The sequence below is a fragment of the Ursus maritimus genome, unplaced genomic scaffold (genome assembly GCF_017311325.1).
Source record: "Ursus maritimus isolate PB19 unplaced genomic scaffold, ASM1731132v1 scaffold_16, whole genome shotgun sequence".
Taxonomy (NCBI): Eukaryota; Metazoa; Chordata; class Mammalia; order Carnivora; family Ursidae; genus Ursus; species Ursus maritimus.
This window is the reverse complement of record NW_024424008.1, coordinates 114,008-131,224: the sequence shown is the minus strand read 5'-3', so window position 1 is coordinate 131,224 and position 17,217 is coordinate 114,008. Positions and strand designations below refer to the sequence as shown.

Here is a 17,217-nt window from a genome sequence, read left to right as displayed (position 1 = left end):
ATGTTTTCTTGAAGCCTACTGCTGCTACTTTCCTGCGAATGGACACTGGTTTTAAATATTAACTTTCTTGAGTATTTATTTTATTTAAATTAAATCTACTTAAATTTGTATTGATGATTCCAGCCATAAGGGCATTATTTTTCTAATAATTTCCATATATATATATATATATATATATATATATCTCCTTTAAAATGTTCTTTGAAAATTATCTGATACACAGGGATTTTTATTTTTACTTTTGCATATATTGATTTTTGAATGATGCCAGAAAACTGAGAAATTGATTTCATTCCACTTAATACACTTTCAGTCAAATAATTATGGAGCATGGATCATCTTATAATCAGCGCAGTAACTATTCCATAATGACTATACACAATTGAAATTTCTGCATGGGGCCCTTTCCATAATCTCTCAAATATTTAAGGATTTTAAGTAATGCCCACAACCTTGTTTCTGTGATGTTTTTTTAAACTGTAACTGCACAGAATAAGAAAACAATAATGGAGATTATCTAATTCAGTCATTCTTAATATCAACATTAAATGACAAGACCAAAGACATGTGCCTATTTTGTGAATGAACCCAAACTGAGCAACCTCAGATGTAAGGTATGTCAGAATTTCAGTAGGCTATAGAGCAGGGATAAAAGTTGAGACTAGACAGCAATAATACCTAGAGATTTAAAAATAAGTAGTCAACAATACAACAGGTAGCCACAAGAGGTGTCACAAACTAAGATTTGGAACTGGAATGTTTCAATAAATATGGAGATAAAATTGTCTAGGTAGAACACAGCTGCAGGAATACATTCTCCAAATCAAGTGGTTGGAGGCACAGTGGATCCAAATGTTCAGGAAGGACCAGTGGGATTCCAGCCAATGACTAGGACTATGAGGAAAGTAACCAGTCTTTGAGACACCAAAGAGAAGACAGCTTAGGGTATTCAGAGCACTGCCATATTGGCTTAGTGAAGATCTCAGCAAGACTTTCCAGTACATTAAGGGGACTAGATCACAAAAGAGTTAAGTCAATACAGGGAAAGAGGAATAGAAGGAGAAGAAAACTTACCCAGGACTTCATCTACATAATAATAAGCCTCATTTCAGATGCTGCCTAAGGGTGGACCTGAAAGCTCAAATGTGTATTTACTTTGATGAAGTTACCCTCTGTAAGTGTACTCTTCTGAGGCTATACATAAGTAACAGGTGGCAATGACTGCAGCAACCCTAGGGCTGAAGAGGGAAGTATCTAATATCTGGCCTCTGTACACACAGTTCACTCTTAGCCTTAAAGTTTAATACAGTTGTCTCTGAAAGGGACTAACTGCCGAAGATGATGCTAAAGAAAATCTTCTATAACAATTATGTATCACTACTACAGTGATAACAGATTAAGAAAATAAAAAATCAATATCATAAATGTAACCCCAGATTAGAAATAACCTTAGCAAGACAAGGATAAGATCCACTGACCAAGAAATAATGAATAAGCTATTTTGACCTGTATAAAATTATTTCTTTAAATTATTTCTTGAAAAGATTATATGTCTTTAAAATGTATGATAAAGTTCCATGATAATGCACTAGTATCAAGACAAATACCCAAACATACATATATTCTTTATTAAATAATAAATCTTACTTTTAAAAATCAATATTACTTCGAGATACCCATTAAATTCTTGACATTTTCAGATTATCTTGCTACAATTCTCTTTCTATGTAGGAAGTACAGGGAGGGGGGAAAGAAAATGCTTTGGGTTAAAGTGCAAGATGATGAAAAGTACTGCTGAGATAAAAAAAAAAATCCCTATTCTCTTTTGTGAATTAGGAAATACAAATCACGGAGGAGAAGTTCAATACAGAAAAAAAAAATAGAAATCATAACTGAAAAGCAAAAAGGAAAGGATAAAGTCTTAAGAATAATCTCTAATTTGATTGATCTAAGGGCAGTTAATAGAAATCACAATGAAATTGCTGAATGGTGTTTTCATTTCTCCTTCTAGGATATTTTATTTAAAAAAAATTATTCCTCCAAAGTCATCATGTCATCTTTTCCTAACATCACTTCCACTTCTCTGACCTTTTTCCTGACGGGAGTTCCAGGACTGGAAGCTGCCCACACCTGGATCTCCATCCCTTTCTGCTGTCTGTATGTGACTGCCCTCTCTGGGAATGGTATAATCCTGTTTGTCATCATCACTGAGTCAAGTCTCCATGAACCTATGTACTATTTCCTCTCTATGCTCTCAACCACTGACTTGGGCTTGTGTATTTCAGCGCTGGTCACTATGCTGGGCATATTCTGGTTCAGTGCAAGACAGATAAGTTTCCATGCCTGTGTTGCCCAGACATTCTTCATTCAACTCTTTACTGTCATGGAGTCTTCAGTGCTCCTGGCAATGGCCTTTGACCGCTTCATTGCCATTTGTAACCCACTGAGATATGCTGCCATCTTGACTGATTCCAGAATTGTCAAAGTGTGGTTTGCCATCCTTGTCAGGGGGACAGTGATCCTAATGCCTCTGGTCCTGCTTCTTAAACGTTTATCCTTCTGCCAAAGCCATGTGCTTCATCATTCTTATTGTTTTCATCCTGATATAATCCAGCTGTCATGTTCTGACAATAAGATCAACAGTGTTTTAGGACTTACTGCCCTTGTAGTTACTGCAGGAGTGGACTCCATCTTTATTCTTCTCTCCTATACTATGATTATTAAGACCATCCTAAGCATTGCTTCCCCAGAGGAACGGCATAAAACCTTCAGCACTTGTATCTCCCATGTAGGTGCTGTTGCCATCTTCTACATTCCTCTCATTAGCTTGTGCTTTGTCCATAGGTTTGGGAAAAAGGCACCTCCTTATGTACACACTCTTATGGCCAATGTGTATTTGCTTATTCCACCAGTGATGAATCCCATTATTTATAGTGTGAAGACCAAGCAGATACGTAGGGCCATTAAAAAAGTCCTCTTTGCCAAAGGATCTGAGGTCTGACTCAAATACTTCTGTAGTAAAATCTACTCCTTAGTAATCACTTCTAAGACCTAGAATTTAATCAATATGCTTTCTTCTACCAGTGGCCTAAAACAAAAAAAAAAAAAAAAAAAAAAGCCAAAAAACAAAAAACTAGATAGCTGGGTAGGATGGGTAGGAGATGCAGTTTGACAAATTTATTTTTTATTTTCAATAGAACTATTACTAATCTACTCTTTCGAATAAGCAATAAAATATACTAATATTATGGGTATTATATATCTTAATATAAAGTTTTGAAAGTATGAATGACAATGGCTAAAATGAACACTTTGCCCATTAGATCAAGTCTCCAAAATTATTCTTAAAACAGTAACTCATATTTTTCCATCTCATTTTGTTTTCTTAAAGTATACATAATAAAGAGTTCTTAAGTTTTGTTTAATCCTCAATGAGACCCTGCTCTCTATTATTCTTATATACAATTTAATCACCATTGATTCATTCTTTCATTTACTGAGTATCTACTGTTGCTAGACACTGAACAATATGATAGAGTGGCAGAGACAAACAAGAAGATATTGTCATAATTAGTGAAATATGTAGATAAGAAAGCAACTAATCAAAATCTGATATACTATGTGAATTGTTATAACATATAGATATAAGCAAAAGGATTAATAGGATTTATAAGAACAACATTTAGTCCAACTGGGGAAGATCAGGAAACCATAACAATGTGTTGATTAAACTAAAAAGTCAAGAACTGGAGAGGTCAACTTTCAGAATGATAGCATGAGGACATCTGCAGACACTCTCTCCAGGGCAGCAACCACAAACAGTAAAAATTTATATAGACATGGGTAAAAACATTTAAACTCTCTGAAAATTGCCTTAAGAACATACAGCAAAAGAAAAACCTCTATTTGGGAAAATCTATTAAATTACTTTAAGAGCAGTGGGAATCTGGGGGCATCTGGCTGGCTCAGTTAAGTGTCCAACTCTTTTTTTTTTTTTTTTAAGATTTTATTTATTTATGTGACAGAGAGACAGCCAGTGAGAGAGGGAACACAGCAGGCGAGTGAGAGAGGAAGAAGCAGGCTCCCAGCAGAGCAGCCCGATGTGGGACTCGATCCCGGAACGCCGGGATCACACCCTGAGCCGAAGGCAGACGCTTTAATGACTGCACTACCCAGGCGCCCCTGAGTGTCCAACTCTTGATCTCAGCTCAGGTCTGAACTCACAATGGGTGTGGAGCCTACTTTTTAAAATAAGTAATTAATAAAAAAAAAAAAAAGAACGGCATGAGTCTGTGGCACTTGAATCAGAACCAGCATTCACCCCTCTCTTCCCCCCCAGTACAGTATATTGATACTCCACTCCAGATAGGTGTAGCCAAGAACATAGTGCTTTGTTCCCTAGCCCCTTCCACACCCCCACTCCCACCAGCTCTCAGTCTAAGCCTATGATATCTCCCAGAAACAGCAGACCACCACATTCCTCATTCTTATCACCTCAGCTCCAGTTGTGGAAGCTAAATTCTAGGTGAGTACAGTCAAGAGGTCAGTGGCTGTCTTCATGCACCCAGCCCTACTCATATGGCAGAAGCTCTATCCCAGGCATGGCAGTCATAGAATCCTGGGGCTTCAATCACCCTTTCATTAGCTCTATCATAAGCAACAGGATTCAAGATAAGAGAGGTAAGCTGAAAAGGCCATATGCTATCCTGCCTATCTATGCATGTAAATCAGGGGATTAATTCCAAGAGAAGTGGTTTGCAAGGGAATTAAATTATAAATCAATAACAAAAATTTAGAAATTCACAAATATTAGAAATTTAAACAATACACTCCTAATCAATGGGCCAAAAAAGAAATCACAAAAGGAATTAGAAAATACTTTGAGATAAATGAAAATAAAGACACAACATACCAAAATTGTGAGGTGAAGCTAAAGAGTGCATAGAGGAAAATTTATAGCCATAATGCTTGTATTGAAAAAGAAAATATCTCAAGTCAATTACCTAAACAACCACTTTAAAATACTGGGGAAAAAGAGCAAACTGGTCTTAAATCAAGCAAAAGAAAAAAATAATAATGATTAGGCTAGTAGATATTAATTAAATAGAATATTAAAAAAACAATATAGATCTTTTTAAAAAGTCCAGGAAGCACAGAGAACCCACTTCAAAATCAACAAAAATAGATCAACACCTCAACATATTATAGTGAAGCTTGCAAATTACAAAGATAAAGAGAAAATCCTGAAAGTATCTCATGACAAGAGGTCCTTAACCTATAAGGGTAGACACATAAGGCTGGCAGCAGACTTGCCCACAGAGACCTGCCAGGCAAGAAAGGAATGGCATGACATATTTAATGTGCTAAATAGGAAAAATAGGAAGCCAAGAATACTTTATCCAGCAAGGCCATCATTTAGAATAGAAGAAGAAATAAAGAGTTTCCAGGACAAACAAAAACTAAAGAAATTTATGAACACTAAACCAGCCCTGCAAAAATATTAAAGGGGATCCGTTGAGTGAAGAGAGAGCCCAAAAGTAACAAAGGCCAGAAAGGAACAGAGACAATCTACAGGAAGAGTGAATTTACAGGTAATACAATGGCACAAAATTCATATCTGTCAATAATTACTCGGAATGTAAATGGACTCAAGGCTCCAATCAAAAGACATAGGGTATCAGAATGGATTAAAAAAAAAAAGACCCATAGATATGTTGTCTACAAGAGGCTTATTTTAGACCCAAAGACAAATCCAGATTGAAAGTGAGGAGATGGAGAACTGTTTATCATGCTAATGAACATCAAAAGAAAGCTGGAGTAGCCATCCTTATATCACACAAACTAGATTTCAAACCAAAGATTGTAATTAGAGATGAAGAAGGACACTATATCATAAAAAGGGTTCTATCCAACAAGATCTAACAGTTGTAAATATTTATGACCTTAACTTGGGAGCAGCCAAATATATAAACCAACAAGTAACAAAATTAAAGAAACTCACTGATAATCATATAGTAATGTAGGGGAATTTAACACCCCACTCCCAGCAATAGACAGATCATCTAAGCAGAAGATCAACAAGGTAACAAGGGTCTTTAATGACACACTGGACCAGATGGACTTCACAGATATATTCAAAGCATTATATCCTAAAGCAGAAGAATACACATTCTTCTCAAGTATACATGGAACATTCTACAGAATAGACCACATACTGGGTCACAAATCAGGTCTCAAACAGAACAAAAAGACTGAATCATACCATGCATATTTTCAGACCACAATGCTATGAAACTTGAAGTCAACCACAAGAAAAAATTTGGAAAGACCACAAATACATGGAGGTTAAAGAACATGCTACAAAAGAATGAATGGGTCAACCAGGCGATTACAGTTTAAAAAAATACATGGAAACAAATGAAAATGAAAACACAACAGTTCAGAACCTTTGGAATGCAGCAAAGGCAATCCCAAGAGGTAAGTAGATAGCAATACAGGCCTTTCTCAAGAAAGAAGGAAAATGTCAAATACATAACCTAACCTTAAACCTAAAGGAACTGGGAAAAGAATAGCAAATAAAGCCTAAATTCAGTAGGAGAAGAGATATAATAAAGATTAGAGCATAAATCAATGCTATAGGATTCAAAAAAAGGGGAATAGATCAATTAAACCTTGGAGCTGGTTCTTTGAAAGAATTAATAAGACTGTTAAACCCCTAACCAGACTTATCAAAAACAAAAGAGAAAGGACCCAAATAAAATCATGAATGAAAGAGGAGAGATCACAACCAACACCATAGAAATATAATTATAACAGAATATTATGAGCAATCTATATGCCAACAAATTAGGCCATCTGGAAGAAATGGATGCATTCCTAGAAACATAAACTACCAAAACTAAAACAGGAAGAAATAGAAAACCTGAACAGACCCATAACAAGCACAGAAATTGAAGTAGTAATCAAAAATCTCCCAAAAAACAAGAGTCCAGGGCCAGATAGCTTCCTAGGGGAAATCTACCAAACATTTAAAGAAAAGTTAATACCTATTCTGAAAATGTCCTGCAAAATAGAAATGGAAGGAAAACTTCCAAACTCATTTTATGAGGCCAGCATTACCTTGATCCCAAAACCAGACAAAGACCCCACCAAAAAGGAGAATTAGAGAGCAAAATGCCAGATGAACATGGATGAAAAATTCTCACCAAGATACTAGCTAATAGGATCCAACAGTACATTAAAAGGATTATTCACCATCACCAAGTGGGATTTGTTCCTGGGAGGCAAGGGTAATTCAAAATACACAAACTCAAACAATGTGATACACCACATTAATAAGACAAAGGACAAGAACCATATGACCCTCTCAATAGATAAAGAAAAAGCATTTGACAAAATACAGCATCCTTTCTTGATAAAAACCCTCCACCATGTAGGGATAGAGGGAACATACCTCAGCACCATAAAAACCATATACAGAAGATCCACAGTGACTATCAGCTTCAACGGGGAAAAACTCTCAGTTTTCCCCCAAAGGTCAGGAATATGGCAGGGATGTCCACTCTCACCACTGCTCTTCAACATAGTACTAGAAATCCCTAGCCTCAGCAATCAGACAATAAAAAGAAATAAAAGGCATCCAAATCGACAAATAAGTCAAACTCTCACTCTTCACAGATGACGTGATACTCTATGTAGAAAACCTGAAAGACTCCACCAAAAAATTGCTAGAACTAATACAGGATTCAGCAAAGTCACAGGACATAAAATCTATGCACAGAAGTCAGCCACTCTAGAAAACAGTATGGAGGAGTCTCAAAAAGTTAAAAATAGAACTACCTAGCAATTGCACTACCACACATTTAACCAAAGGATACAAAAATAGTAATTCAAAGGGACACATGCATCCCAATGTTTATAGAAGCAATGTCCACAACAGCCAAAATATGGAAGGAGCTCAAATGTCCATTGACAGATGAATGGACAAAGATGATGTGGTATGTATATATATATATAGGAATACTACTCAGCCATCAGAAAGAATGAAATCTTGCCATTTGCAACTATGTGGATGGAACTAAAGGGTAATTTGCTAAGCAAAATAAGTCAGTCAGAGAAAGACAAATACCATATGATTTCATTCATATGTGCAATTTAAGAAACAAAACAGGTGAACACAGGGGAAGGGAAGGAAAAATAAAAGATAAAAACAGAGAGGGAGGCAAACCATAAAAGACTCTTAACTATAGGGAACAAACTGAGGGTTGCTGGAGGTGCAGTGGGTGGGGAGATGGGGTAATTGGGTGATGGGCATTAAAGAGAGCACTTGATATAATGAACACTGGGTGTTATATGCAACTGATGAATCACTTGATTCTACCCCTGAAACTAATAATACACTATATGCTAACTAAATTGAATTTAAATTAAAAAAAGACAAAATGGATGAAACTTAAAAATATTATGCTAATTGAAAGCAGCCAATAACAAAAGACTACATAGTATATGATTCAGTTTATATGAAAGGTCTCAAACAGGCAAATCTACAGAGACAAAAGTGGATTAGTGGTTACATTGGGCTGGGTGGGATGGAAGGTATGGCGATAAGACTGTAGGTAGGGTGTTCCATTTGTGGATTATAAAAATGATCTAAAATTTACTGTAATGATAATTGCAAAACTCAGTGAGTATACTAAAAATCATTAAACCTTTACATATTAAATGGGAAAATTGTACTATATATGAATTGTATCACAATAAAACTATTATATTTTTTAAAAGACAGAAGATTGGAGATTATATAAGGAAGGTGGAGAGAGCACATATGTCCAAACTACTCTCATTCTAGGAAAAGGAGAAAATACATTTGGAATAAAGATTAAATTTATAGTAACACTGGTATATAAGTGTAATCAATGATCTGTAAATTTCAGGAATCCATGAAAGATAGAACAAGGATAAAATAACACTGAACGATGAAACTGCAGCTCAAAATACATGCAGAAGAATGGGTGAAGGAGGCTATTCCAAGGGATGTTCCAAGTTCTGGGGTGTTAGATTGGAGAATTCCATTGAAATACTGTCATTTTACTTCTGTACCACTGGCCACAACCTGACCTTCTTTGTGCCATATTTTAGGCCACAGAGTAATTTGCCTAAGTGCAGAAAAAATAAATATGAATAGTTCTGCCACCAAAGCAGGTCTGTACTTTAACTCTCTGGCAACATCCAGGAGAAATAGAGAATCCATGTGCCCCGGTGAAGAGCTGGTCTTGTATTGTCCCTCCCTTTCCATGACAGTATATGTCATCCCTTCCTCTTGATATCAGATGTGGTCAGTCTATTGTATATAAACAATACCCACGAAAATATGAACAGAATATATTCAATATATGGAAGACTACACAGTGAAATATCCCTAAAGACATCATTTCAGGTGGCTATGAATTGACAGAAAATAGTCTCATGTATGTGCACCCACACCTGCACATCCTCACACCTGTGCTAACACACACACACAGTAGGTTAAGTAACAGAATATAAATCCAGAATATTTTTGGAAGTATCCCCATATCAGGCTATACATGTAGCATATCTTACAGTACCTTCCCTTATGCCCCAGAAACATGAAGGGGGGGGGAGCAAAGCTGCTGACAACTGTCTGCACATATTAGGGTAAGGTCAGAACACAGCCACATTTCTTGATCAGCCATAGTCCTTAGGGCCATGAATACTTAGAGATTTAGTCTTCATTCAGAAGGAATATACACAAATAAGCCAACCCTTTAACAGAAAATACATAGAAATGTCTGAGGATCCTCTTGGTGGTCAAGAAAAGTTCAGCATCAGCTAGGCCACACCTAATTATGTGTAGAAAGAGATGGGGAGAGAAGTACAGTCAGTGTGCATGCCTCAGAACCCAAAGTGGCCTGCTAAGCATTGTGCATTCTCCTCATGCATGGGAACAAGACACAGAGCTTTCCATTTGTGGTGATAGAGATGTCCTAGCATGCTCCAAAACCCTGGGCCACTAAAACTTGTAATTGATGTGGCAGGATTCTGCATCTTTGTAGGTTTGCCAACCACCCTCTGGAGTGTACTTGGTGTCTATCCCACTTGGTTAGCATGGTTTCATCATTGCATCAATATAATGGACAATGTGATGCTCTGTGGGATGTCCTACTGCTCCAGGTCTCCTTAGACTATTATGAAAGAGATCTGGAGAGAAAACATAGCTCTGGGTCAAGACTATGAGTGCGAGTAAGATAGTGGATTCTACCACCTTCCCTCCAAAGAACACTGATTTTGACAGTCACCCACAGACAAGAGTAACTTTGTGGAAGTCCAGGGGTCCAATGGAGAAGTTCCAGCACTCCACTGGAGCAAAAAATCAGGAAATAGATGCATTAGAAAGCATAAGAACAGGTTCACCTTACCTGCATCACACTACCCCATGATGGCACAACTCAGTGCCAAGAGAGATCCCCTCTTCCACAGGGGAAAGTAAGAGGATAGTGAGGGAGCACCTAGCTTCCCCATCTGTGTAGGATGTTCAAGGAGGCCCATGTCTTTCTCAATGCACCCAGAATAATGAGGTGATTTGCATGACTTAGGGACAGGGAGAGGTTGGGAGCACAGCAGCCAGGGTTTGGAACTCATAGAAGGGATGCAGATGCAGAGCCTATTAACCACTTTGTGGATTCCATTGGGAAAACTTCCCACAAGTTAGTGGAGATGCCTCACCTCAGACCCTTTATCTGACGTATGGGCACCCTCAATACTGCATACACTTCACCATACACCCTCTGTGATTAGCTCCCTATATGCATCCCCATGGGTAGACTGTGCAAACTTTTTGCAGATGGCCAGTGAGCACACAAAGAATGCTGGATGGACTCTGCAGGATTGAGAGAAATCACACAAGTTGAACTAGAAGCACCATTCCAGAGAAAGTGATGAGAGGCTAGCAGCACCCAGCCTGTCTCTGCAGGATCAAGAGAAGGCATAAAATCTTGGGGCCCTTGGCTAGCTCATTTGGTAGAACATACCACTCTTGGTCTCAGGGTCATAAGTTCTAGCTCCAGATTGAATGTGGAGGCTACTTAAAATTTTTTAAAAAAAGGCAAAACACAAACATTGAAAAAGAGGAGGGGGAGAGAGAGAGAGAGACAAGGCATACAATCTTAAGAATCATTCCCCTCCCCAAGAGGAAACAAAATATGTGAGCAGTAGTATCCAGGCAAAAGATCTGAGTTGCCTCAGAATCCCTCATAAGGCTGACAGGTAATTTTCTTAAGACTTGTTTTGTGACCTAACATATGATTGATCCCAGAAAATGTTCCCTAGGTGTTTGAGAAGATGTATTCTGACTCTACTGGAAAAAATGTTCCATACATGTCAGGTAGGTCCATTTGGTGTAACAAATAGTTCAAGTCCAATGTTTCCTGGAAATTGTCAATGAGGTGCATTCCAGAAGATTATATGCAGAAATATGTCAACTGTGGATGCACTTGTCTATAATTACTAGATACTGTTGCTATGATCAGCAGTCCATAATACAGCAACTAAGCCCATTTAATGGCTATATCAAACTTAACTGTATTACATGCATATTACCCCACCGTGCTGGCTATGAAAATACTGTATCTCAGCTCTAAAATCACTATTCTCTATTCTGCTTTGATAAGAAAGCCAGGAATCAGGAAGCATGATTATCATTTGTTGGCTGGTTCCCTACTATGTTCTGTTAATTGGAATATGTTAAAGGAAACTGGAAGCTATTGGAAGGATGAGTATCCCAGCATGTTTGCTTGCTATTCCTGCCAATGCCACACAACAATGCCAACATCACTGGTTCCACTTTCTAGTTTTATTTTTTCCCACACTCCCAGCAAAATCTCATCATGTTCCCTTGGAAGAAACAGAACCAGACACCAGTGGGGTGCTTCTCAAGGATCTGACTCTCAGGTCCATTAGGGATCCTCCTCTGTGCTCCCAAGGCATGAGCTCCAGCTATAAAGTTCCCCTTCACAGGAGTTTGGGTCTTGGATCCTATGTGATCCATTCTCTCAGCTCCTGAGATACTATGACCACAGGATATCACCTTCTCATTACGGGTCTGAGTGTCAGCTCTGGGAAGACTTTCCACCAAGCTTCTAAGTTTTCATAACTTCAAACTCCTCTCTGTTCCCACAGACATACAGGTGGAAGTGACATCCTGCAGTTATTATCTCTATTATTTCTGTAGTCCCTTTGTGTCCTCAGTCCACCTAAATTGTTTATCAAATTCCTTGGATTAAATACTCCCAGTGTTAACCACTGGTATGATTTCTGTCTTCCTGTCTAGAGCATGATTAACATAGCCACTTCAACATTCCTTGAAGAGAAAGTCCAATAAAGCATCACAAATCAAACCAGATTAAAATATCTCTGTCTTTGGTTCCTGGTACTAGTAAGATTATATTAATCAAAACCAAAAACAGACTTATTAATCATTAAAGATGACATTAGTACTTCTGAAAAAAAAAAAACATACAGATTGTGTTGAATTAAGAAGTTATTTGTCTTTGGAGACGTATCTAAGCAATAAGTTCCTGCAGCCGAGGTTGAAGAGGTTACTGCCTGTGTTCTCCTCTAGGATTTTGATGGATTCCTATCTCACATTTAGGTCTTTCATCCATTTTGAGTTTATCTTTGTGTATGGTGTAAGAAAATGGTCCAGTTTCATTCATCTACATGTGGCTGTCCAACTTTCCCAGCACCATTTACTGAAGAGACTATCTTTTTTTTTTCTGTTGGATATTCTTTCCTGCTTTGTTGAAGACTAGTTGACCATAGAGTTGAGGATCCATTTCAGGGTTCTCCATTCTGTTCTGTTGATCTGTGTCTGTTTTTGTGCCAGTACCATACTGTCTTGATGATTACAGCTTTGTAATAGAGCTTGAAGTCCAGCATTGTGATGCCCCCATCATTGGTTTTTCTTTTTCAACATGCCCCTGGTGATTCTGGGTCTTTTCTGGTGCCATATAAATTTTAGCATTGTTTGTTCCAGCTCTGTGAAAAATGCTGGTGGTATTTGGATAGGGATTGCAATGAATGTGTAGATTGCTTTGGGTAGCGTAGACATTTTAACAATGTTTATTTTTTGAATCTGTGAGCATAGAATGTTTTTCCACCTCTTTGTGTCTTCCTCAATTTCTTTCATAAGTGTTCTGTAATTTTTAGAGTATAGATCCTTTACCTCTTTGGTGAGGTTTATTCCTAGGTATTTTATGATTTTTGGTACAATTATAAATGGAATCAATTCCATAATTTCTCTTTCTTCTGTTTTATTGTAAGTGTATAGAAATGCAACTGATTTCTGTGCATTGATTTTATATCCTGCCATGTTGCTGAATTCCTGTATGAGTTCTAGCAATTTTGGGGTGGAGTCTTTTGGCTTTTCCACATAAAGTATCATGTCATCTCAAAGAGTGAAAGTTTGACTTCTTCTTTGCCAATCTGAATGCTTTTTATTTCTTTTGTGTCCTGATTGCTGAGGCTAGGACATCTAGTACAATGTTGAACAATGGTGATGAGAGTGGGCATCCCTGTCATGTTCCTGACCTTAAGGGAAAAGCTCTCAGTTTTTCCCTATTGAGAACGATATTTGCTATGGGCTTTTCATAGATGGCTTTTATGATATTGAGGTATGTTCCCTCTATCCCTACACTTTGGAGAGTTTTAATCAAGAAAAAGGCAAGGGAAACAAGAGTAAAAATGAAATATTGGGACTTCATCAAGATAAAAATCTTTTCACAGCAAAGGATACAGTCAACAAAACTAAAAGGCAACCTACGGAATGGGAGAAGATATTTGCAAATGACATCAAATAAAAGGCTAGTATCCAAGATCTATAATGAACTTATCAAACTCAACACCCACAGAACAAATAATCCAGTAAAGAAATGGGCAAAATACATGAACAGACATTTCTGCAAAGAAGGCATATAAATGGTCAACAGACCATGAAAAAATGCTCAGCATCACTTGGCATCAGGGAAATACAAATCAAAACCACAATGAGATACCACTTCACACCAGTCAGAATGGCTAAAATTAACAAGACAGGAAATAACAACTGTTGGTGAGAATGCAGAGAAAGGGGAACCCTCTTACACTGTTGGTGAGAACGGAAGCTAGTACAGCCACTCTGGAAAACAGTATGGAGATTCCTAAAGAAGTTAAAAATAGAGCTACCCTATGACCCAGCAATTGCACTACTAGGTATTTACCCCAAAGATACAAATGTGGTGATCCAAGGAGCACCTGAACCCCAATGTTTATAGCAGCAATGTCCACAATAGCCAAACTATGGAAAGAGCCAAGATGCCCAATGACAGATGAATGGGTAAAGAAGGTATGGTATATATATATATAAAGGAATATTACTCAGCCATCAGAAAGGATGAAATATTACCATTTACATTGACGTGGATGGAATTGGAGGGTATTATGCTGAGCGTAATAAGTCAGAGAAAAACAATTATCATATGGTTTCACTCATATAAGGAATATAATAAACAGCACACAAGATTGTAGGGGAAGGGAGGGAAAATGGAATGGTAAGTCATCAGAGATAGAGACCAACCATGAGGGATTTTTAAGTATGGGAAAGAAACTGAGGGTTGCTGGAGGTGAGGTGGGTGAGGGGACAGGGTAACTGGATGATGGGCATTAAGGAGGGCACGTGATATGACACTGGGTGTCATATGTAACTGATGAATTACTGAACTCTGCATCTGAAACTAATGATGCACTATATGATGGCTAATTGAAAAGGGGCAATGAACCATGACAGACTATGGACTCTGGGAAACAAACTGAGGGCTTCAGAGGGGAGGGGGGTGGGGGATTGGGATAGGCCGGTGATGGGTATTAAGGAGGGCACGTATTGCATGGTGCACTGGGTGTTATACACAAGTAATGAATCATGGAACATTACATCAAAAACTAGGGATGTACTGTATGGTGACTAACATAACATAATAAAAAATTAATATAAAAAAATAAACTTAAAAAAAAAAGCTATTTTTCATAGGCTGCTTGTGCTACAAATCTTCCCTGAAGAGTTGGGGGAAGTAAGAACATTTGGCCAAAAAAGTTCAGGTTACTGACAAAGCAGTAAAACACGTATTGAAGATAACACAAGCTATTATATTAAAGGTTATGGAGGTCTGAGGCAGAGAAAACATAAAAATATTTGGAACAATTCCATAACCATGGGCAATGCCAATTTCATGTGCCAGATTTAGATGATAAAATGCAGTAATTGCTATTGTTAGTACACTTTTTATTCCCACCTTCTTCTTTAAAACAAACGAACAAAATAACACCACATTTGAAATCCAAATTGGGTCATTTTGGTTGTCTAAGTCATTGAAAATCTTTTATCACAAATGAATAAATGTTAATATCATTGTGGTTATCTGAGGAAATAATGATAGATACTTGTAGCCTAAATTTTTCTCTTAGCTCATAGTCTTCTTACTTAAAGCTAAAGTGATCTTTAGAGATGCTTTTATCCCAAACATAAGTCTCAGCATTTTAACTTCTATGAATGGCATTTTACTCATCTATACAATAACAAGGAATAGGAAAAAGTGAAAACCCCATCTATTCCTTTGTTGCACTGAGCTGGAGAACTTTTAGCACACCCCTGCGTATCTGTTTGGTTTTCACACTGTAGATGATGGGGTTCAGCACAGGGGGAATTAGCAGGTAGGCATTAGCAATCAGAGTATGTACATAAGGTGGGGCCTTTTTCCCAAATCTGTGAACAAAGGACAGACTAATCAATGGAATATAGAATACAGCAACAGCCCCAATATGTGAGACGCATGTGCTAAAGGCTTTCTTCCTCTCTTCTGGAGATGCAATGCTGAGGACAGTCTTAATGATTAAAAAATAAGAAAAAATAATGAAGACAGAGTCCACTCCAGCAGTGGTGATCAGGGCTGTCAACCCAACTGCACTATTGATCCTAGTATCTGTGCACGAGAGCTTCATCACATCAGGGTGGAAGCAGTAGGAGTGGTGGAGCACGTGGCTGCGGCAGAAGGATAGTCTTTTAAGAAGTGCTACCATTGGTGTCAGTATTAGTGTCCCCCTGGTGATGATTGCTACTCCAATCTGTGCTATTTTAAGGTCAGTTAAGATAGAGGCATATCTAAGAGGACTACAGATGGCCACAAAACGATCAAAGGCCATGGCCAACAGCACCGAGGATTCCATGACAGTGAAGAGTTGAATGAAAAACATCTGTGACAAGCAGGCATTAAAGCTGATCTCCCTGGCATCGAACCAGAATATGCCCAACATGGTGACCAGGGTGGATATGGACAGGCCGAGATCAGTGGTGGACAGCATGGAGAGGAAATAATACATGGGTTCGTGGAGGCTGGGCTGGGTGACAATGGCAAAGAGGATCAGGCTGTTTCCTGAGAGGGCAGTTATGTAGAGAAGGCAGAAGGGAATGGAGATCCAGGTGTGGAAGGCTTCCAGCCCGGGAACTCCAGTTAGCAGGAAAATGATGGAAGAGGATGTGATATTCTCCAAAGTTGACATGTTGAACTCATACTGAAGAATCTTAAACTGAATATCCTGCAACAATAAACAGTATTTCTTTATAACGAATTTGACCTGAAAGTAATTATTTCACCTAGTAAACATTTATAAAAGACATTTGTATTATAGAAAGAGCTTATGAAGATTGGTTAAAAAATAAAGGAAGAAAACTAAGACCACATCTAATAAAGAAGCAGAAAACGGGAAACGAACAATTGTATGAGGATACAGAATTTGTATATAAAGAAATCTAGCGATGACCATCTTATTTAAATTCATTGTCTGCTAAGCAGATTGCATCCATCACTTCCCGACTTTACATGGTATCAGTCAATAAGTACTTTTTGAAATGTGTATACTGGGTTGTATGAAATCTTAGACAAACAACAAACAGTATATGCAGGGATTCTGATATAGTAAATAAAGTAAATTCACTTTTGGGGGCCCAAAAAGAATGTTCTCATCTACTGGATACTTTCTCTGAAACAGGCTGAATATCTCCAGTCATATAAATAGCCTACATTTGTTGAAACCCTACTATCTGTTAGTAGTTGTGATAATATCCTATATGGACATACAGTTTATTTGTAGTATCATAACTTGAACTGTATG

The 17,217-nt window shown here is 37.8% G+C and overlaps 2 protein-coding genes across 2 annotated transcripts; one reads left to right on the top strand and one right to left on the bottom strand.

Annotated features, from left to right (window-relative positions):
- Positions 1-1,081: 1,081 nt before the first annotated feature.
- On the top strand, positions 1,082-3,536 carry LOC103681160 (olfactory receptor 51F2-like). The gene has a single exon (XM_008710691.1). The coding sequence runs from the start codon at positions 2,051-2,053 to the stop codon at positions 2,999-3,001; it is 951 nt and encodes a 316-aa protein (XP_008708913.1). The 5' UTR covers positions 1,082-2,050; the 3' UTR covers positions 3,002-3,536.
- Positions 3,537-15,654: 12,118 nt separating this feature from the next.
- LOC103681202 (olfactory receptor 51F2-like) lies at positions 15,655-16,620 on the bottom strand. Its single transcript, XM_008710735.2, has one exon. It carries the CDS (start codon positions 16,603-16,605, stop codon positions 15,655-15,657), a length of 951 nt encoding a protein of 316 aa, XP_008708957.1. The 5' UTR covers positions 16,606-16,620.
- Positions 16,621-17,217: the final 597 nt, after the last annotated feature.